The sequence below is a fragment of the Azolla caroliniana genome, unplaced genomic scaffold (assembly GCF_043228905.1).
Source record: "Azolla caroliniana isolate FFs.n. ecotype wild unplaced genomic scaffold, voAzoCaro1.0.p SCAF_4, whole genome shotgun sequence".
NCBI classification, from domain to species: Eukaryota; Viridiplantae; Streptophyta; class Polypodiopsida; order Salviniales; family Salviniaceae; genus Azolla; species Azolla caroliniana.
The window spans coordinates 22,813,430-22,835,606 of record NW_028230439.1 but is presented as its reverse complement, the minus strand read 5'-3'; the positions used below and the strand labels follow the sequence as shown (position 1 = coordinate 22,835,606).

General features: G+C 39.7%; 1 protein-coding gene across 1 annotated transcript; it reads right to left on the bottom strand.

Annotated features, from left to right (window-relative positions):
• Window positions 1-808: 808 nt before the first annotated feature.
• On the bottom strand, window positions 809-8,947 carry LOC147865476 (TAF RNA polymerase I subunit A). Its single transcript, XM_087318298.1, has 9 exons — window positions 8,545-8,947; window positions 5,947-6,066; window positions 5,767-5,852; window positions 4,260-4,786; window positions 3,982-4,157; window positions 3,802-3,887; window positions 2,505-2,638; window positions 1,592-1,834; window positions 809-1,125 (listed from the first exon to the last, which is right to left on the bottom strand). Exons 1-9 carry the CDS (start codon window positions 8,929-8,931, stop codon window positions 914-916), a joined length of 1,971 nt encoding a protein of 656 aa, XP_087174424.1. The 5' UTR covers window positions 8,932-8,947; the 3' UTR covers window positions 809-913.
• Window positions 8,948-22,177: the final 13,230 nt, after the last annotated feature.

Here is a 22,177-nt window from a genome sequence, read left to right as displayed (position 1 = left end):
AAAGTAAGAAAAGACAAGGTGAAAAAATGAAAAAGGGTAACCTTGAAGCATTGAAGGATACCTAGATTTATGATAACTTAGGCTCATCTCATGTAGTAATAGTAGCAAACTCACCAACACAATTGAAATTGTCAAAATGGTATACACTTCAAATCACTTGCTAGTATCAATTGATTCATAAGATAATTTAGTTCCATTCGTAACCAAGATAACTACGGTCACAAATACTTAAGAGTCAATGTGGTCCCAGTTTTCACAACACAAAATCACACCAAGATCGAACCCATTACTCAAATCTTTGCCATGACATGATCGTTTCAATATCCATCACGATGGGAACTACATTGATTTAGGGAAGGAACTATATTTAATAAATATCGAAACTTATAGCAACTACACAAACACCCTCTACATCAATAAGTTCCTCATCAGCTCAATTCGCTTCCAATCCTCACATTCACTATTGTCTCTTATGTAAGTCGCTCTCATTCACTAATTAAAACATGCCTTCCTTTGCACCCTACTTTATATCATGCCTTTAATTTGTTATGAGTGACGAATTCATAATTATTCGTACACACACGATAAACTTTTTGGCTTGAAACACTCTTCTTCAAGTCACTCTCTTTCACTAATTAATAATTGATTGTGTACACACTCATTCTCTATCTCCCTCTCTCTATCTCCAGACACCTAACATTTACTCTCGATCTTCTTTTTAATCTGTTTTTACCTAAACAGTTAAAATAAAAACATTTGTACACAAATACCCACATTTCATTTTCACTCAAATTCATCCTCTCACCTCTAAATATTTAAAAATAACTAATTATTATGTAAAAAAGGAAAGACACAGATGGAAATGGAGAGAAAAGCATAGAATGTGTGTAGATTATTATCAACGTTAGTCCTTTTATGATGATTCACACATAATATCTTCCTCCATGCACCTGTTTCTAAGGTAAGGAAACAGATCGAAAGCAGATTCAACATATTTCCTTAGCTTCCGTATGCGATTGCGCTTCCGACACATCTCCAGATATTTCTCGACTTCATAAACATAACCCATAGATGAACCAAAGATATGTGCAGCAGCTGCTGCTTTATACACAATCCATAGAGTACCTACAATGGACCACACACATCATCATCATCATCATCATTTCCATGTTCGTTTTGTCATCTAGACTTCATATCTTGCATATTTATATTTATACAACTCGAGTGTAATTGTTTATTACCCCTTTTCTTTCATTACATTCCATAATTACTTTCAAAAATCCCCCAAAATCCCTGCCTTCCCTCAAAAAATTTCCGATCCCTCTTTCTCTTGCTGCAATCTCTCTCTCCCCCAATTGCCGAAAGGCAGAGAAATAGAGAGATTGCACAGAGAGAGAAAAAGAAATTGTAGAAGACAGTTTGGCAGCTTCTTCAAGCTTTTAAATGGGGTATTTTGTGAATCAAATGAGAACAAATGGGGCCATAGATTTCCAACAAACATCCCTTTATATATATAATCCAAAGACAGAAGTATCAATCAACAAACCAATAAACAAATCATATCATAGAAAGAAAAAGAAAAACAACTCACCCATGGTTTTCGATTCCTCTTGGATTTGATCAATTCGGAAATGCTTATTGGGCCACCACCGTTCACGAATGATCCATGCATCATATACTTCCTCTTGTAAAAACAAGAGTGGTGTATCATCACACTTCACATTCTTCAATCTCTGAAAACTAAGCACTAGTTTCTTCCACACCAGCAGAGATCCCGGACAACCATCCAAATGCAAGGATAAGTGGTGCAACAAACTTTCAGTCGTATATCCACCTTTTCAAGATGGTTGAATCCATTATCATTCGATGTATGTGTGAGGATGTAAGGAGAGGAAAGTAATAAAAAACCTCTCTCTAACCTCTCTATACTTTTTGGAGCAAAACTCTTAATCAAAAGTGGACAAAGGAGAGATGCATGCCACTATAATTGTAGACACATATAGATGCCAAACATCTTGATTCTTAAATCAATGTTTTGATCTATATAATTTTTTTTATGGTTTTGACGACATTAAAGTTACTTACCACAGGCAATGATGGACAGATTCCATTTTGATCTTATATACAGAAATATTGTCATGTCATGCATACATACAAAGGGGAGAAGATCAAGACGAACAAGGGTGGCACTGGAAAGAAGTGGCAAAAAATGATTGTATCTTTTATATACTAGTTTATTGTATTCCCCCTAGTGACAATTGATCATTTTGAGGCCTATTAAAATAGAATTATGGACAAATGACAATGACAATTATATGTTATGCTGTGATTTGTACTTGACAATGTTTAACATATGCCAGAAGGCAATATGGGATAGATAATTATTCTTAATATGAAAGAAACACAGTCAGGTTGCATACAGTGTTCCTCGGAAACAAAATAAATGATCATTGAATATCCACCTTTTACACCTGCAAAAGTTTAAAGGATTGAAAATATCTCACCAGTGTTGTGCATGTTAATGAGTCCTTCAACTGCATGGGTATATGCAGGATCTATCTCCACAAGTGTTTCATAGAAATGAATTAGCATTTCCCTGTTCTTTGGTGTCAATGACTCCAAAAGTGAGCACATAATTCTGAAAAATACCAAACTGTAAGTTTACAACACTGGGAGAATGAGAAGAAGAATTACAGTGTGGAACAAAGGCTACAAAAAATAATATCAACAATATTAGACATGCATATACAATGTCTGGATCTGATTTGCACTACCATAATAGAAACAAAATCAGGGTTCAAACCTAGCTAACAGAACTTCTCAAAGGTCCAAGTAGGGTCCTTAAGTGGCATGTTTTAGTCCTCCACCCCCATTAGATTACGCCTTTAAACTTCAACTGTTTTCAACATGTTAGCTCTAAAGGGAGCAATCACTGAGGTTTCTAAGAAAATGGTGGGAATGGAGATAGAATAATAGGTATGAACAGTGTATTGGAGAAGCAAAGGTAAACTTGAATTCACACTGAAGGCTCCACAAGATGAGATTCTGAAGAGGTGAACCAATTCTTGAGCAACCTGATCTGCTGCACATATCCACTCTATGCTCACCCATTGTTGAGTTAATAAGGTGGATATGTGCATGTTGTGGTGGAACCGTCAGGGTTCTCAACTGAGAGTGAGGTAAGTGCAAAGAAAGACAGGATATCATTGGATCTCTCAGTACAGTTTCAATGCTCACTCTCACAGATATTAAGTGATTACAACTCTTTTTAGAGTTCAAAATTGGTAACAAGAAAACCAAGTTATAATAGATGGATGCTTGAAAAGTGTTGTTTGAATATACTTAAGTATATTTGCAACAGTTCAGAAACTTTGGTTTTGAAACTTCTTGGCAGCTGCATGTATGCTTATTTGACTTTGTGGCATTTTGTGATCTTTATTTCCCATCTCCTATGAGTACAACTATCTAATTTTCCCCTCAATATGTTTGAAACTTGTTTCTTTCGTAGCCTCAGCTTTGTACCTACATAGTGTTGGTAATCCATGATCCCATTTTCTTGCATGCTGTAACTACCACTTCAATATTTTGTTTACAACTATTTCTGGTAAATTTCCAATATTAATCGAGACATTGTACATTCGATATCTGTAATATTCTAATCATATTCAAATACCATTCAACATCTCCTAGTATACAGGGATCAGACTAAAAGAAAACATTTCTAGGTGCATATGCCAGCAGATACAGTTCTAGAAAACTATTGAGTTCATAGTAGAGTGATCAGTATATTGATTCAAAAACCTATATGGAATAGAATGTTTTGATCCTTCACAGCATTTCATGATTTCTTCAAAGGCACCTTCCACATCACCTCCTGCAAGCAAGAGCTACGATCATCCATTTCCAAGGAATCAGAAGAGAAGAAACAGAAGTAAAGAAAATCAATCACCAAAGACAAGAAAATAGAAGAAATTTTGAAACCTGGATCAGAGGCAGCAACGCGGATGTTGTGTTATTGTCTAATGACAATGTTTTACGTAGATACTTGATAGCATTATTATGGAGAGTTTTTGATGCAACTGTTTGCATAGATACAGCATAAACTTCACCTATGCATAGTCTGGACGATTGAAATGGAAAAAGGTTTCGATCAAGGCCTGCTTGAAAAAGGAATGGGAAAAGGGAACATGTTACCGAAACACAACCAAAGGCTTTGTGTCATTAGACAAACAGCAGGACATCTTGAAATAAAGACGTACTCTGATTATAGATAACTTTTGCTTCCTTTATATAGCTCCTCTTCTTATCATCTTCTCCTTCATCATAGAAATTCCACTGGTTTTCTTCATTTGCATCAAAGACCATTTCCTTTGTCCTCTTGGTAGAAACATTTCTTTCACAAGAGTTGAAATCAAATGTTGAAACACTATCACTTTGCCCAAAGGCTTGTTCCTCTTTCTCATCACATCCCTGCTTAATAGAAGGATTGTGAAGATCGGCATGAAAGGTTGAAACGCTTTGTGACAAAACATCAACATCTGATCCAAATGAGTATTCACCATTGCTGTTGCGATCACGTTGAATAGAATTATGACTAAACATCCCCTCATTCTCACCCATGCCTTCACTGATGTTGACCTGCTCGATCCTCACATGCCCATGAACCTTCATATCTACAGTTGCGTCAACTTCTTTTGCAATGAGTTCACACCACTGATGATAATATATTAGACCATGGATCAAATTCGCAACAGCATGATCTCGATATGGAGGGATCCCTAAGAACCTGACAACCATTGAATAAATGGTTGGCCATAAAACAACACTTCCAAAAAGCTCAAATAAAATAAGAACAATTTCACTCAAATGAATGCAGCAAATTTTCATGTGAGTTACTAAACCAAATAGCATGAGCTCTCTTAGGTCTTGTATTAAGATATGTCAAATATGAAGTCAGAATAAGCAGAAAAGTTTCTGTACAAATCGTAACTGTGCAAGCACCATGAAACCTCGCATAAGACAAAGTATGCAAAACACTGAGAAGGTATTTTCAGAGTCTTGCATACTTTCTCTTACATATGTAGCTTACATATCAATGCTGAAAAGGTATTTGGGAAATACATTTTCAGAGTCTTCTTACCACACCATCTTTATGCATTGCTTGGCAAACATCCTCTTGATATTAATCTTGTTCTGAATAAGGTTTTTCATTGCAGAAGGAAGATCGTATCTTCTTACCTCACCTATAAATTTATTGGGAAACATACTCTCGATACTACCCTTGTTTGGAATAAGGTTTTCATTGTAGCTTACATATTTAGAACAAGAAGAACAGATGAGGGGCGGAAAAGGTTTCCAGACTTGTATATACATACAATTTAGAAGTATTATGTGAAACCACAAATACAAATTAAGGTTCAAATTTGTGAACCAGCTCGTCGAGCATCCAGGTGAGTGTGCCTTTTGAATACTCGAGAATGTATTCCTACCTTATCTATTGGAATAAATTCTTATTTAGCCATACAAAAACTCCAAGGAGAACAAATAATTGTCTACGTTACAGCCTTAGGAACATACACAAAGATACTATCCATGAGATTGACAATAAGAAATTGTTTATGGTTATTTGGCTGTAGGTAGTTATCTATAAGATATACATTGAAGAATTACTTATCAAAATCTAGCCAATCAATATTCCTAAATAATGTAATATCAATTTGCATTCCCAAAGAAAAAGAAAACAGGATCGTAGAGATAGAAACATACGGACTAGATGCAAGTTGAGCATCATCATACTGTTTTATGCTTGTTAAGTACAATGCAAGCTCTAAACGTACAGCTCCAGATCTCAGCTGGCATGCAAATGAAGATAAAGATCAGATCATAATCTATGCCACAATCGCTAATGAACTTAAATTTTGGTGTCAGGAATTTTATAAGGCGAACCTTGTCTGGACGTAAAATATTACCCTTTGGTTGCTTGTCATGCAAAATCTGATATATTCTTCTGGTCTTCAAATCATTCCCTTCAAGACCACCAACCTGCCTCATTGCTTCCATTGCAGCCTAGTTATAAGAAATAAAAGGATTTGAAACTATGATGAAGAAAAATAGCTTTCTGAATCAGGTATGTTCTAATTAAAAAGATATCCAAGCTCTATCAACACAGTTATGGATCGATCCCTAAGGCAACCATAATATTTGAATTTATGCCGATACAAACCCAATATCTGGTTACATTGGTATAAGTGGCACAACCATGTAGATATTGCTACACAGAAAGGAAAGCCATTATGGAGATGAAACTTTTGCCAAGCCACAAGAAGAGTGTTCCACTATATAGATATCAGTGTAAGATGATGTAGCTTTCAATATACACAGTATTGCATACTTTACAGGAAAATTGGGCTAAATACACAAGGCACTTAGGTGTCACAACCATCGTTGTTAAATGGTTCTGAGATATCCCAGGGTGTGGTGTGGAAACAACTGTCCTGTTGTGTGGGCATGATGCGGGCATGCATGCTAACCTTTGTGAATGGTTAATCTATTAAGGCACATTCTAAGGTTGAGAAGACAGGCCTAACACATCACTCTTCTTCTTATTGCTTTTCATTGCTACCTATGTTTCCCATCCTCTGAGATAAAGAGGGGCCAGAGTTTCCTGAATTGGAATTGAAACCAGGTTAGTGATTAGGCGCCATCATGTTTGCCTCATCTACTGCCATAACATTGGTCATGTCCTCCACAGAAATCACCACCACATTTGTTGCATCTAGAACAGTTACCATTGCATCTGTTGCATCCATCAGTCGTCACTGTCACATCTATCACATCTGCGATAGTCCCCATCAACATATCCATCCTATCAGCCGCCACATCTATCACATCAGGTTTACCATAACAGTCCACAGGTAGGATTGTTCCACTGATATTTGTATGTTGACAACATGGAACAGGTTGATATAGGCCAAGAGAAGGATTATTATAGGCATTCATAGGTATGATTTTGCAGTTGGTATGTAGATGCTAGATTCCCCATTGGTTGAGGTGATCACCCATGTAATGATCGGTGCAACATGGACAAATTGATTTGGATGACTGATATAATATGCAAAGGTTGTGCTTTGTAGCATTGGCACGCCAATCAAATATCTGAGTCCTATGGCCTGCATTCATTGTGATTGACTATGTATGGCTAAACTGTAAGGGTATGGGCCAAATGCCACCACTGTTAGATTCCTGAATTGAGCAAACAGCTTGAAATTGTATCTCATTGTGGCATGGTTTTAGAATGTGATAACAGAGTCCTCTGAGAAGTGAGTTGTTCGCCATGATGTGTGTTTTCTTAACCAATTTGTTGAGAGACACCGAATGATTGATTTAGACTAAAAGACAGAACCCATGTATGCTTCTGACAGTGTGGTTTTAGAAAAGATGGTGTTGTACATCATCTACTGGAATTCATCTGTTGCTGAATGGCATAGATGAGTTTCGGAATTTGTCAGAGTGAATAGCCTCTGAAGTTGGGCTGCTATGAAGCATTCTTTGTGTTGACGACAGATGAACTCCTAAAAACTTAGTCTAGGGAACATAAAGATGCATAAAACCTATGTGCCTTAGATTGAATCATGAATATATCTTGTTGGCTAGTCAACACGTCATTTTAATGTAGTTTTCCTTAACTTGTTCCGCAGGAGGGTGGCGAGTTCTTGATGTCAATGCCGGTGTTATTGAACCAGTCCAAGAACTGTGAGTAGCATGATCCCTCTCTTGGATTCTGTTACGGTTTACGTGTCATTCATTCAGACGGCATGGTTTGGATTGATGATGTTTAAGGTCTGGAATAATGCTTCTAACATCATGGGGTTTGCGATCAATTCAGCTCGGATGATCTCGTGTGGCATAAAGCATTTGCTTCGTATCATCCATGAGAATATGATGACTTGTGGATGCTCAATTTGTACAAGTCCACATATACATGGGGAGCCTGGGGTCCATACAGCTGCATCATACAAGAGAGAAAGGGTAACCATTGTGTTGAATAGTCATAATTTGGTGCAACAGAGAGAACGAAACCAGAGGGTCCTGATATGAGGCAACACAAAGGCGATTTAGGATTCAATATTCCATTTAGGCCAATGTTTTGGTACTATTACTGATAATGCAACCCCTTCTTCTTCTTCTAATGTAGACCCAACCAACATATCTTGATGGATGCCTAACTAATCGATTTACTTTCACATGTGTCCTGGGACCTGAATAACCATATTCTCAGATGATCTTGGACATCTCCGCTATAAAATGCGCTTTCATTGGTGCGGCCCTCTGTTGAGATTGGGGCATGGATCTATCTGAACCATTGTATTGAATTCCATATCACCCAACAACAACCAAAAAGAAAAAGAAGACAAATCCAAAAGTGTTGCCAGCACGGAGCATCCCAATTTGGCTTGGCGAGAAAAACCTCTATGAAGAACTTAGGGTTTATTCTGGTATATACCAAAGACAAGTTAAGGGAAAACAAAGAAGAAAGAGTAATACCCAAAAGTGTGGGGTGTGGCGAACATCCCATTCCGGCTCGGAGAAAAAAGCTCGAAGGAGGACACTGAGGACGCCTGCAGCTTGATGCCAGAGGTGCCGAAGGATGAGATCATTGAGGATGAGATGAAGCTTGCGTTTGTGAAGGGCCAAGAGGCCCAGGTTACCCCCATGTGAAACATCCCATCCATATCGCATGCGTATGGAGGGAAGCCTGTAGTTGGAGAGGAACTCGCGAGGGAAAACGAGAGCCCTTGATTTCTTCAGCAATCGCTCCCTCCTCTGCCCTATCTCAGCATCTCCCGAGTATCCATGGAGCTTGGAGATGGAGAAGTCCCTCTTCTTTCTAGCCAGGAGCTCTGCGGCGCGTACTCTGCTCTTCTTCCCCATGGGGACAATTGATTGGGGGAAGGAAGGAATGAAGGAAGGAACGAGAGAGAGAGATAGAGAGAATTTCAATTTGATTCATTGGGACGGTCTGTTAATTCATCGAATTCTGGAGGTTTCCGTCAAGCTAGAGAACCTAAACAAAAGAGTCCAATAGACAACACTAAGGATGTGGTGCATGAAAATCCATATGCAGCATTGGAACATGCTTTGACTAGTTTCATGACATCGGTTGCTCTAAAGGAGCAAGTGCACCCATAACATTGTTGATTGAATGAAAGTGGTAACATGGAATGTGCGAGGGGCATGTTCTCCTCATATAAGAAGTATATATTATGGCAAACTTTGTTAAGTAAAGAATGAGATATGTTATGTGCAATTGAGCATAAGTGTCATGAGGTAGTAGGATCCACAGTTCATTTGCGTGGATATTCATCATTCTATGCAGGATGTCTTAATAATCATTATTCAGGTGTGGTATTAATTGTGCAGGATAAATATTATCCTCGAGTGGTGCATAATGATCATTATGGTCGGTTTTTGGTTCTAGAAATCACTTTTTTTGGCGAGGTTGTGTGGGTGGTTGGGATTTATGCCCCTAACCAAGCCACTCAACGTATTGCATTATGGGGCTCACTCTGTCAAACCCTATGTGTGGGCCGCCCAAGATTACTTATGGGTGATTTTAACATGTGTGTTGATGCATCTCAATCTACGTCTGAACATTCAATCATGGATGATCCGGCGCAACTTGCTTGGGATTCATTGGCTATGGAGGTTCTGAAGTTGGATGTTTGGACATGGTTGCATGGGAATGATCTAGGTTTGACTTTCCAATCTGCTCAACATAGACAAACATGGAGTCGGTTAGATAGAATGTATGTGATGCACAATGATTCTTTTTTAACAACATCACTTCGTATGGTAGTTTTACAAGATGTAGGAACTTCATATCACTTTCCTATTTGTTTGGAGTTTTGTGGTCATGCGATTGACATGTATAATCCTTACTTGGAAAGCCTCCATTATGCTTTAACTCTTCTCTTTTGCTTTAACCTCACTTTGATTCTCTCATGGAACAAATTTTGGTAAATTTTTCACAAGAAGTGAATCTTAAAGGAGTTAAAGCATGGGATATCACGTTACGAAATATTAAGATCATTCATCGTATGTATGGAGTAACTAATGCTCAACGAAGAAGAGGTCTTCTTCTACAATTCTCACAAGTTCTCTCTAGGTGTAATGTGTTATTGATACGTTCACCATTAGATGAGGAACTTTTGGATATCCAAAGTCAATTGCATGCTATTATTTCTCAGTTGCAATGCCAAAGTTATCGTTATGCGAAGATGCGACAATTGAGGGATGGGCTCATAGATAATCAATGTCAATCTCATTTGTTTTTTCAAGCGTTACATCCTACTTATACTCGATCTAATGTGGTACATGTGAAGCAAGGGGATGAATGGATAGTGGATCCTACTACAATAATTGACATATGTGTTCATTACTTTAAGGAGTTGATTGGCCCACAATTGTTAATGACAAATGAGGTGAGTGGTGCACGTCATGAGTTTTATGATTTGGTTGGATGTGTTGTGCATGACCTCATTAGTCATGAATTGGATGCGGATTTCACTGAGGATGAGGTGGACACAATTTTAAGGCATCTTCCTAGTGGTAAGAGCCCTGGTTGGGATGTCTTGACAAATGAAGTTTTTAAGTGATATTCGAACATTTTAAAGGGGCCCTTAACTTTGATGTTTCAACATTCTTGGGATTCTGGTCGTATGCCTCAAGCTTGGAAGGTTGGTCTAATTAAATTAGTTCCAAAGGTGGCATCCCCAGAGTCATTTCATCAATGGAGACTTATTTCTTTGATGGGGGGGTTGTATAAGATATTTACAAAGGTCTTGACAAATAGATTACAAAAGTATTTGCCAAAGTTGATACATCCCGCCCAATATGGTTTTATTGCATGTAGGAATATATTGCATAATGTGTTGAATGTTCAAATGGCCATGGATTATGCTTGGAACACTCATCAAGAATTGATTATGGTGCAATTAGATTTGGAGAAAGCTTATGATCATGTTAATTGGTCCTTTGTTTATGGGTTAATGCATACAATGGGCTTTGGACCTCGTATGTCTCACCTCATATTTTCATTAGGACAAGATGCAGTGTCTCGAGTCATGCTTAATGGGGGAGTTACATCAGATATTGCCCTTACAAGATCCATTCGTCAAGGATGCCCTATTAGCCCGTTGTTGTTTGCTATTGTTACTCATCCATTGTTAGTGATGCTATCAAGGCTTGTAACAAATGGTGATAGTGTGGGTCTACACCTTTCATCTAGAGGGCAACTAGTTGCACAAGCTTTGGCAGATGATTCTTTCATGTTTCTACAAGCCTCACGAGAGAATCTTGAGAAGGGGATGCTTGTATGGAACCAATTTGCATTGGCTTCTGGATTACATATTAATTGGAGGAAGTCTAGTCTCATATCATGTACTAAAAGGGATTTGGAATGTTTTGGATGACAAGGATCTGTGGTGAAGAAATGCTCTATTTTTCGACACTTGGGCTATCCATTAGGAATGAATGTTACAAATGGTCAATTGACTGAATGGATGTCTAGTAAGTTGAGGGATAAGTTCATGTATTGGAAATCACAATCTTGGCCATTTCATGTACATTTGAAGGTTGTACAATGTATTATGGAACCTATGATATTATATTACTTGCCATTGTTGCCATGGACAAAGAAGGCTTTGCATTCTATTTTGCAACCTCTTCGATATTTGTTGTGGAAGAAGAAGTATAAGATGGGAATCACTTGGGTTGCATGGAATCATCTAGCAACTCCTAAGCGCTTGGGGGAGCTGGAATATTGAACTTATCTAAGCATATGATGGCTCGTAGATTTTCATTATTACAAGACATGTGTTCAAACTCACAACCATGGATATCTATTGTTCAATATTTCCTTGAGAACAAGGGTTTAACACATGGGAGGACAACAATTAAGGCTTCATGGTGGCAATTACTAAATGGATGTATTTCACTTAGGATTCCAGGCTCTACATGTGTTCAACACTTGGTTACCTCATGGCAAGAAGCACTCTTGTTATGTGTATAGAAACCATCATCTAGTAGAGAGCATTGTAATTCTTTGAAAAAAGAGTTACTTGTGTCTTCTCGGTTATTATGTTGGCCAGGAAACGAGAGATTGTGCTCTCAATTTAATCGTTTGTTTCATTTGGGGATCAAAGAGGTGGGAGATATAGTTGAGGCTCCATCTCAAAGAATTTTGGAGTTTGTTGAAGCGCGACAATTATTACGCATTCCGCCTAATTATGGGTTTATTTGGCAACAACTACAAAATATTCCATTGATGCAAGGTCCCTTACCTCTACAAATAGGAGAACAACCACAGATTGATTGGTGTTTAAAGGGACAAACATTGTTGTTACAAGTGACTACTAATCTTTTGTATCATTGCTCTGTTGAGTCTCTTGGATGGTTATCATCCAAGGCTGAAGAAGAATGGAGATTACACAAATCTGATCATGGATGGCGGCAAATCTTACAACGTAGTTGGAATTCTAAATTACCACTTGTAGCAAAGGTCTTCATTTGGAGAGTTTTGATTGGAGGATTTCCTTTGGGATAAGCTCTAAAGCGTCGTGGACTAGCAATGGGGAATTGCTTTTTTTGCACTGTTCAAATGGAAGATAGTACTCATCGATTTATACAATGTCCGATTGCTTCTCGGATTTGGAGTTACATTTCTTAAATTTGGCAAGTTTTATCACGGTGTTATTTGACACCTAGACAGTGGGTGTTTGCACAATATACACAAGTGAACCCAAAGTCAGAGATGGAGATCGTTTTTCTATTTCTCAGATATTGGGGATTGCATCATAATTGGAATATGCACAACGCTTTTGTATTCGATGGTAGACATGGAGTGAAAGCATATCTACGAAAGTTGAAGGGAGTACTAATGTGCCAATTTTCTTTATTGGAGCAAGTAGAAATCCTTTCCTCAATGGAGTGTTCGTCTTGCCTATTGGCAATTCAACATGTTCCACTACCCATGTAATGTAGTGTAGTTAGTGGGTGACCATACTTAATGGTCACACCCATTGTAAGTAGTGTTTTTTACACACATTTATTAATATAATTGTGTGTTTTCACCCAAAGAGAGAGAGAGAGAGAGAGAGAGAGAAAGAGAGAGAAAAAGATATATTAACGTCTTCTAAGACCAAAATGACCTATCTAAGACCAAATTTGGCCCATGAGACAAATTGGTTTACAACAAAAAATAATGGGGTATTTTTACCCATTCATCAAAAGTAAAAAAAATTAAATTAAATTAAATTAAATAAGACTATTCTAGCAACAAAAAAAACACATGTTCTAGAAAGGAAATGGCTTTATTCTAGGCCTGATTTCATTTTTCCATCAAAGTCTCTAAAAAAGAAGCGGGAGGTCAAAGGGTTTCGATGTGGATGTGGCCCCTGGCCCCAATGTAAAGGGTACTCCAACCATAGCTTCTAGGCGGGGCACAGCTCACGCTCCCTTATCTTCTCGTTTCTACTCCACGTCGAGTTGCTTTGATGATCGACATCAGAGGGCGTTTGGTTGTTCTTTGCTTTTCTGCTTCAGCTAGGGAGAGGCCGAGTGGTGTAGCTATGTCCACATTCATCATCTCCCCTTGTTCCTGAAAAGTTCCATTAGTTACATGTTGGCGAACGTTAGAATGGTTATGGTTAACATTTTGTAGCTCATTCTCTCTATGTTGTTTTAGCTCTAAGATAGTCTCTTTATATCTAGGGTATCTAATAGTTTGGAGAGGGTGGGAGAGGGTCCTAGTATGTCTTGGTATTTCGCCCTTATCTCGCATAAGTCGGACACTTGCATGTAAAGTGATACTCATCCTCTATCTCTATGTGACATAATCTACATATCCTTTCCTCTTCAGGGACTCTATTAGTATGACCATTCTCGATCTCAAGTTGGTGAGATGATATCCGACGTTGTCCAATGGCAACCCTTAATGCATTTGATTAGAAAGTGTCTAGATATTTTGGTCATGTAATAAAACCTAACTTAGTGAAGTGCATGAAGTGTTCCTTATAGTACAACATTTTAGATGGGAGTGGCTCTCGTGGGGTGATCCATTTATATCAAGTGTAAATTTGCCATATCTCTTGGCGTATTACTTTATTATGGTCCTCATGAGAGATTAAAGTTTTATCAATCCCATGGTTGTACTCAAGGGGAGGTAGGCTATTAATGTCTATATCATTTGCAAGTAACAAACTCAGTACAGTACTATACTAAAAGCTAGTATCTCCGGATGCATGTAGGGATCAGGATGCCTCAAAAGCTTGACGAGATATGCTATCTTGTGGTTGGCTATGTATCCTATGAATAAAAACTACAAGACGGAAAAGTGATTCTACTAACATCGGGGGCAAATTGAACTCTGCTCTAATAATATCATGTGGTACTGTCGATTTTCTTTAGAGTTGACGTGATAACATTGTCACCAAAGGTCTCTCTAATTGCATCCACATGAAAGATGGTAGACCTAGAGCCCAAATTACTGATGCATACATGAGGGAAGGGGTCATTAATGAGTCGAAGAGCCATCCCTTAGTCTATGGCTCTTGAAAGTATGCTTGGTGGCATTGTCTCTCTAAGAGTGAGAGGGATGCATACCCTCTCGTTAGCCTCGAACTTTTTGGGTGGATGGATTGTAGCCTTTATACCCCTTTTGTTCAAGTGAGTACCCTACAAGGATATATTTCTCCGACTTCGGATCGAGAATGTGTACATGTGCAATTGACCCGAATATCCGAACATAGGATAAATCCGACTTCTTTCCGAAGAACTTCTCGTGAGGGGTTACTTCGTGTACCCCAGAGGTTGTACATCTATTCATGAGATAGATGGATGTGTTAGCCGCTTCTACCTAGTACGATTTCAACAGGTTCTTCTCGTTCATCATGGCCCTTGCCACCTCTATTATGTACCGATTCTTTTGTTCGGCTACTCTATTTTGCTGAGGTGTGTGTCAGCATGAGAATTCCCGTCGAATCCCTTCTTTTCGGAGATACGTTGTAAATTCGTCCGAGAAATACACTTTTCCCCCGTCTGATCGAAGGCATCGGACATGCCGACTTGTGGTTTTTTCGACTCCGTTCTTAAATGTTTGGAAGTGTTCGAGCACTTTGTTCTTTTGCCGTATGGGGTAGATCCAGGTATGCTTGGAGAAGTTGTCGATGAACATGACATAATATCGACGACCACCGAATGTTGTCGTCTGGGTTGGTTCCCATACATCTAAATGTACTACATCCATAATCCCTTTGCTCATGTTCCTCTTTTTGAGGAATGGTTGTCGATGTTGTTTGCCGAACTAACAGGCTTCACATACACCTTCCATGTCCTTTTCGGTAAAAATTGGGAGTCCGATGACAACTCCTTTCGACTGCATTCCTTTGAGCTTCTGGATATTGATGTGGCCAATTCATTTGTGCCATAGTTTCAAGCCGGTTTTGACTTTGAGGCCTTTTGCGAACATAGTTGACTTCACCTCTTTCGATTCAAGGATGAACATTCGGCCTTCTCTTCGACCGTGAGCTACTAGTCGACCTTCTTTTTCAATAAAGCACCCGTCATTATTAAATCGTACTTACATGCCTTGTTCGACAATCTAATCGACCAAGACCAGGTTTTTGGTGATGGTTGGGACATGCAAGATGTTCTTGAGGTAGATTTGTTTATTGTCATTTCCGAATGGGATATTTTAGACATGCCGAATCGAGTGAGTTGTGTCATTTCCGATTTTGACATAGCCGGGTCGATCCGGCTTTCTCAACTCTCGGAACCAATCTTCACGAGACGTCATGTGATTGGACGCTCTAGAGTCTACAAACCATACATTATCTAAGGAAGAGGTGCTAATCAGGCCTTGTGCCGACATTGAATGTGCTTTATGTCGCATTATGAACATTCTGTCATGGTCGTCATAGTCGGAATTCGTGGCATAGTTCATGGGTTGTCAACTAGTCGAATCCAACTCTCATTTCTTCTTTCGACACTCCTCTTCAAAGTGACCGAATTTTCTACAATACCTGCATTCGATCAAGTTGTTTTGGTGGCTTGGTTCGGCAGGATGGCTCCCCCTTTTGCCAAACTCCCTAGAAGTGTTCCTAGCCTCTTCCCAATGGTGGGAATTGTGTTCTCAGGTCGTTTGTCCCTGTCGGCCTCAACCGAATCGACCTCTGTTTCCTCGGTCGAATCTTATTCCATCATCCGACTGGTAGTAGAGCATTTGACCATCGGGTGCATTGCTCCTTTGTCGGGCATGATTTTCTTCAACCAACAGTATTGATTGAAGGTCGAAAAAGGAAGGAGGATTCTCCCTTGCGAGAATGGCCGGTCTAATCGTGCCGAATCGTGTTGCTAAGCTAGAGAGCCATATTTGTACCATTTCATCATTGTCGATGATGACATTGATCAAACCAAGGGCATCACACAATTCCTTGATATTCAAGGTATAGCTATTGATCGACATATCCCTCTATTTATTGTTTAACTCCTGTTAGAGTTGGAGCTTTCATGCAGCTGTGTTGGCTGCAAAAATCTTCTTGAGATTTCCCCAAGCTTCTCTTGGCATTTTTGCCTCTCGAATATAGCCAACCATGTGATTATGAATGCATGATGCAAGGCAATACAACACACGGCTCGTGGCCTTCTCCCAGTCTGGGTAGTTAGTGTGTGTTGGGTTGAGTTGAATTTCGTGAGCTCCTTCAATATAGGTCCAATAACCTTGTCTGACAAGGTATTGATGCATCTTGGATTCCCACGATGCGAAGTTTGTCCTATCGAGCTTCTCTATAGGAAGTGCGCTTCCCATCTGAGTGTTCATGGTGTCGTTTTCTTCTCTGTATTTGAACCAGTTCTATTGATCGTCGGTGTGTAGCACAACACAGTTGAGCAAGTTTGATCATACCACCACACACTCTGATACCATGTAAAGAAACGGGGGACGTAGGTGATGTTGTGCAGCGGAAGTGAATTGTGTGTGTGTATGTAAGACGCACAGAGAGAGAGAGAGAGAGAGAGAGAGAGAGAGAGAGAGAGAGAGAGAGAGAGAGAGAGAGCTTAGAACACAAAGCTATATTAGAAAATAAAATTACATCTAATAGTAAGTAAGTTACAAAAGGATCGTTTAAATGCCAACTAGTCTAGGGCAGTTGCCCTTTCTACTATTTACAAAACTAGCCTACTATGTACATTGGCTAGTGTGAAAGGGAATTTGAGTTCGATTCTCAACAAGGGAATTAAGGTGCTTTTGTAAGTCGTGTTTAGACTCCGAGAGCAAAACTATGTCATCTGCATAGAGTACGAAACTAACTTGTGTACCCCCAATGACTACTCTATTGCCTCCCTTACGAGCAATAAAATCAGTGGTGTCATCAATGTAGATCCCAAAAAGAGTCAGTGATAGGGGACAACCTTGTTTTACAAATGATGTTGGTGAAGCAATCAGATAGGCCACCTGGGCATCTTACACACCCACCCAAAGATTTGCTCATATAGAACATAGATGGCCCAAATCATGTCATTTGGTATCTCCAGGCTTTTAAGCCTATCAAACAATTGCTCCCTAGGAATTGTGTCAAAGGCTTTGCGGAAGTCCACCAAGAAACAATATAGTTTCTTCTTGTGAGCCTTTGTCTGGTCAATTAAGAATCTAAGTGTGAAGATATGGTCAATAGTGGAGAAGGCTCGTCTAAAGCCAGCCTGCTCAGGTGCTCAAAGACTTAAGGTTTCCATATAATCGCTAATCTCTGCTTCCATTACTGCACCATATAATTTAGCGAGCGTATGACCTATCATAATGGTCCTATATGTATTTGGGTTCATTGGGTCCCCTCCTTTATGTATAGGGGTCATTGTGTTCATGGTCCATTGTGGTGGAAAACCCTTAACGAGGTCACGGTTGAAGATTAGAGTGAGAAATGGAGCTAGGCACTCTCGAGCATATATAATGTGTTCGGCTTGCAATCCTGTGTGGTCCATGGACTTCCTATGTTGTAATTTTTTTATGACCTTTGTGACCCTATAGGTCGTGAAAAGTGTCCCCATGGTAGGTCGAGGTGTGCAAGGCGTGGGAATGGGTGGTTGGTTCGGGATGTGGTAGAGTCTCTCTGTATGTGTGCCAAGTGTTGGAATCCTCGATGGGTGTTTGTGGTCTCAGTTCCCTTACTCTCTTCCATGCAAGAGCGCAATCCCTACTCATGAGCATGTGGTAGAGTTCCCAATAGATGCTTCCCAAGCTTGTCTTTTACGACATGTCATTGTGCACATCTCTTTGTGAGCTTGTACTGAGGAAATAGTACCACTAAGTCGCAATACTTTAAGTTGTCTATACAAGTCTCTGCAATCCTAATCATACCACATATTCTGTGTCATAGACCATATTCTACTTTGATTGGAGTGTTTCATGTATGGGAAGCTACTAATTGCTGATGAGTGAAGGATGTGTGTGAGTTCTGTAGTGAGGTTCTCTAGAGGCAGGGAAGAATCAAGAGAGGAGGAATGGGCTTGAACATGTTAGGATTAGATGTCAAAGAGCTCATGCTTGAAATCTATTGTGGTGTTATAGTTTGGTTGACTAGAGTCGGTGGCATTGATCTACTTTGATTGGAGTGTTTCATGTATGGGAAGCTACTAATTGTTGCAAAGTGAAGGATGTGTGTGAGTTCTGTAGTGAGGTTCTCGAGAGGCAAGGAAGAATCAAGAGAGGAGGATTGGGCTTAAACATGTCAGGATTAGATGTCAGAGAGCTCATGCTTGAAATCTATTGTGATGTGATAGTTTGGTTGACTAGAGTCGGTGGCATTGGCGGTGTCGCATTTTAGCTCAAAGTATAGGAAGCTATGGTCTGCACCAATAGGGCATGGGGCCACCCATAAGGAGTTAATCATGTGGGTAGCTTCAGGGCATCCTATTAGGTAATCAACTGTGCTTTCCCCTCCTCCATGTGGGAAACATATGGGCTCTTCCGATGTCATGGCGTGGCTTACCTAGAAGCGTTGTCGCGTTACTACACGCGTGCGTGGAGAAACGAGGCGGGACCACCGAGGTCTTGAACCGAAGAGCAGGTGATAGGAGGGGAAAGAGAAAGAGAGAGACGACCGGTTACGTATGAGCAAAGAAACACAGGGACACGGCCCGTCAACGTAGAAAACACGAATGGACACAGAGACAAAGAGACACGAAAGTTTGTATATTAACGAATAACAAATACACAACAGAGCACGCGAGCGGTTACAACCGAACAAGCCGGCGAACAGATGTCGATGCCTGTTCGTCTGCGCACGAAAGGGGAAAAGGATGGAGGTGTTGCCGGAAGCACACGGGCATTCCTCGAAGCAGCGCGAGCCTCCCGAAAACCTGTAGAGAAGAGCGATGGAGAACAAACAGAGGAGAAGCGTTCGGTTACGGTCCGACAACACTTCGTCCTCCTCAATGCGCGATCCCCTCCTCCCCTCCTCCCCGCGTCTCCCTTTCTTTTATAGCTTCAAGAAGGGAGCCGTCTCCCTCATTTACTTCCTACCTACCGAATCTAACTACCCAGATATACCTATGTACCTAATTCCCTATTATATACGTTAAATGGCTCGCACGCGTGAAGAGCCAGTTCACGCGCTCTATGCACCGATTGCGCTAAGGAACGGTTTTCTTCACGACATCCGCCCCCACCTAATCGCGCATCCTCCGGTATGCGCCAAAATTGCTCTCTAGTTGGAGAAAACCGGTCCGAGTTCCGGTTCTTCGTCCATCGGTTCGTCCTCCGTTTCGGACTGTTCGTCGTCGCTGTCCAGGCCTCTTAGATCTGGTTCGCCGTCGTGGCGCTTCTTGATCGCTTTGATCTGCTTCCCTGCTACCGATATCGCCATCCTCGTACCGTCGAGTTCCGCCAGGTGATACGTCCTGTTGTCGTTGGCGCTCGTTACCACGTAAGGCCCAAACCACCGCTTTGCAAACTTCCGTGTTGCTCGGTGCTGGTTGTCGAGGCTGTTGTCGTACCCATTTGTGATATCCATTTATACCATAGACCCCAACGCCTAAGGCAGACACTACGTTATATGATGAGGAGGCTAAACCTTTGGTTCACTAGGTGAAAACCTACTAAAAAGGGGGCAATGTATGATTAGTTCCGGATGACCAAAGTTGTGCCATAACAACCCAAATAGGTTTAATATATCAGAAATCCTCCTCAATCATTGTATTGAAAAAACGTCCCATCTAAAATGTCTTAGTGTTTTAAAGGCATTGCCAAAGGCATCCAACCCGATAAAGAAACATTTCTGGCATTGAAAGGAAGACAGAAGTTGCCATCATGCATTCAACACTTGATGCCACCATGATATACATAAAGTAATATTTCATGTAAGCAATACCTTGACCATTAACTGAGCTCTTTGATAGCAAAAACTAACATTTTTAGCGTATACCAATGATGTATACCATTAGTCTATTGAAGAAAGAGCTTGGTTAATGGTTACGGTATTGCTTACATGGAACTTGATGTATACCCAACTAATAACCAAGAGCATGATGCCGCATAGTGGGCTATTTTATCTTCCATGAAAACTAAATAGACACAAGGACATTGCTTTAGTGGACACCTAGCCTACTACAACAACTTTGTTTGTGCTCTGAAATTTGGGTATGTTGAGCATACCTTGATGGAGTCAAAACAATTGCCTTATGACACTCCAATACAAAGTGTCCACCTTGAACATGATCTGATTTTTTTGTTAAACCCAAGACATCGACAATGACCATTAGAGTTCAATTTCAACTTCCAACCCCCACTTAGATGAGGCATGATTAGTTGATTTCTACTTGCATGAGTTGGCCATGATTCTTGCTAACGAGGTCATAGGTTCAAATTCAAGGTCGTTGAAGTAGTCCTTTTAGTTCAATTTACTTATTTTATTTGTGTCTTATATTGTTTCTTTTCATTTTCGTTTTCATTAATTTGTTTCTTTTCTGTTGCTATTATTTTCTAGTTCCTAGTTTACTCCTCAAATCCCCATAGTTTAGTCCCATCATTTATTTGTCTCTTTTACATAGTTACACTCTCATTTCCCTAATATTCCCTTTTACTCCAACCTCGCCTTCTTCTTTGTATTTGTGACATCACCTTGATCTGATCATCTTAATCATTCTTTTCCCCTAGAACTATACAATTGTGCTTTTTACCATCAGTATCTTTATACCCACATTATTATCCCCAACTTTACTCGAGAACCACCAACCTTATCAGGGCCATTGTCACACAATGTCAATTATCCTAGTGTAGTGATGTTGTTTGTTCGGCAGGTTAGTTGTATAAAAGATTATACAAATGAATTGAACCAAAGGTTATGAATAAGAAAAGGAATGGAAAATAGGCATCAAGGTTCAATATTAGAATAAATATTTATGCAAGGCTCTTTCATGGGCCGCTTAGGAAGTGTAGAGGATGAAGGTATAGGTAAGATGGTGGATGAATGATCTTCCTTGCATCGCCGCTTTTGTATAAATAATGCAAACAATCGTCAAACAGAGAGGGTGAATCTATAGTTATGTTGGCATTTGTAATTGACTACATGAAGCCCTCACTCTCTTTTGTGCTTAATGTTAACTTGGTGGTTAACTATTAATTAATTAAATAGGTTCTATTGATAATGATGAGTTAGTTTCATGCGTGACTTGACGCCCAATTTAAACTAATCTAATTATGTAAGTGTAATAGTGCACATTTCTTCCTTGCATGATGCTAACTTACTAGTTGTTAGAGTTAGCCGACCCAAATCGCCCTAAAGAGGAAGTGTTGTCACCTTGGATTGGCTCCTCTCATGATTGACATGTTCAATCACAACCCATATTAGCATTTGATTGAACAATGTAATCACCCACCCACTATAATGAACATTAATAACATGACAATAATCATTCTAGAATGGAGGTTATGCAAAATGAGTACACTTATGTCACTATCACATGAAATAATAAGTTGGTTCATCTTCTACATTTGGAGGGCAACATCGAAGTGCTCATACAACCACATTTTATTGCCGTTGCATGGTCTACTTTGGGTTCACTTTAGATGTGTCATCATAATCTCCACAAAGCGTCAAATTATTTGTTATGTACACATAATGTAGGT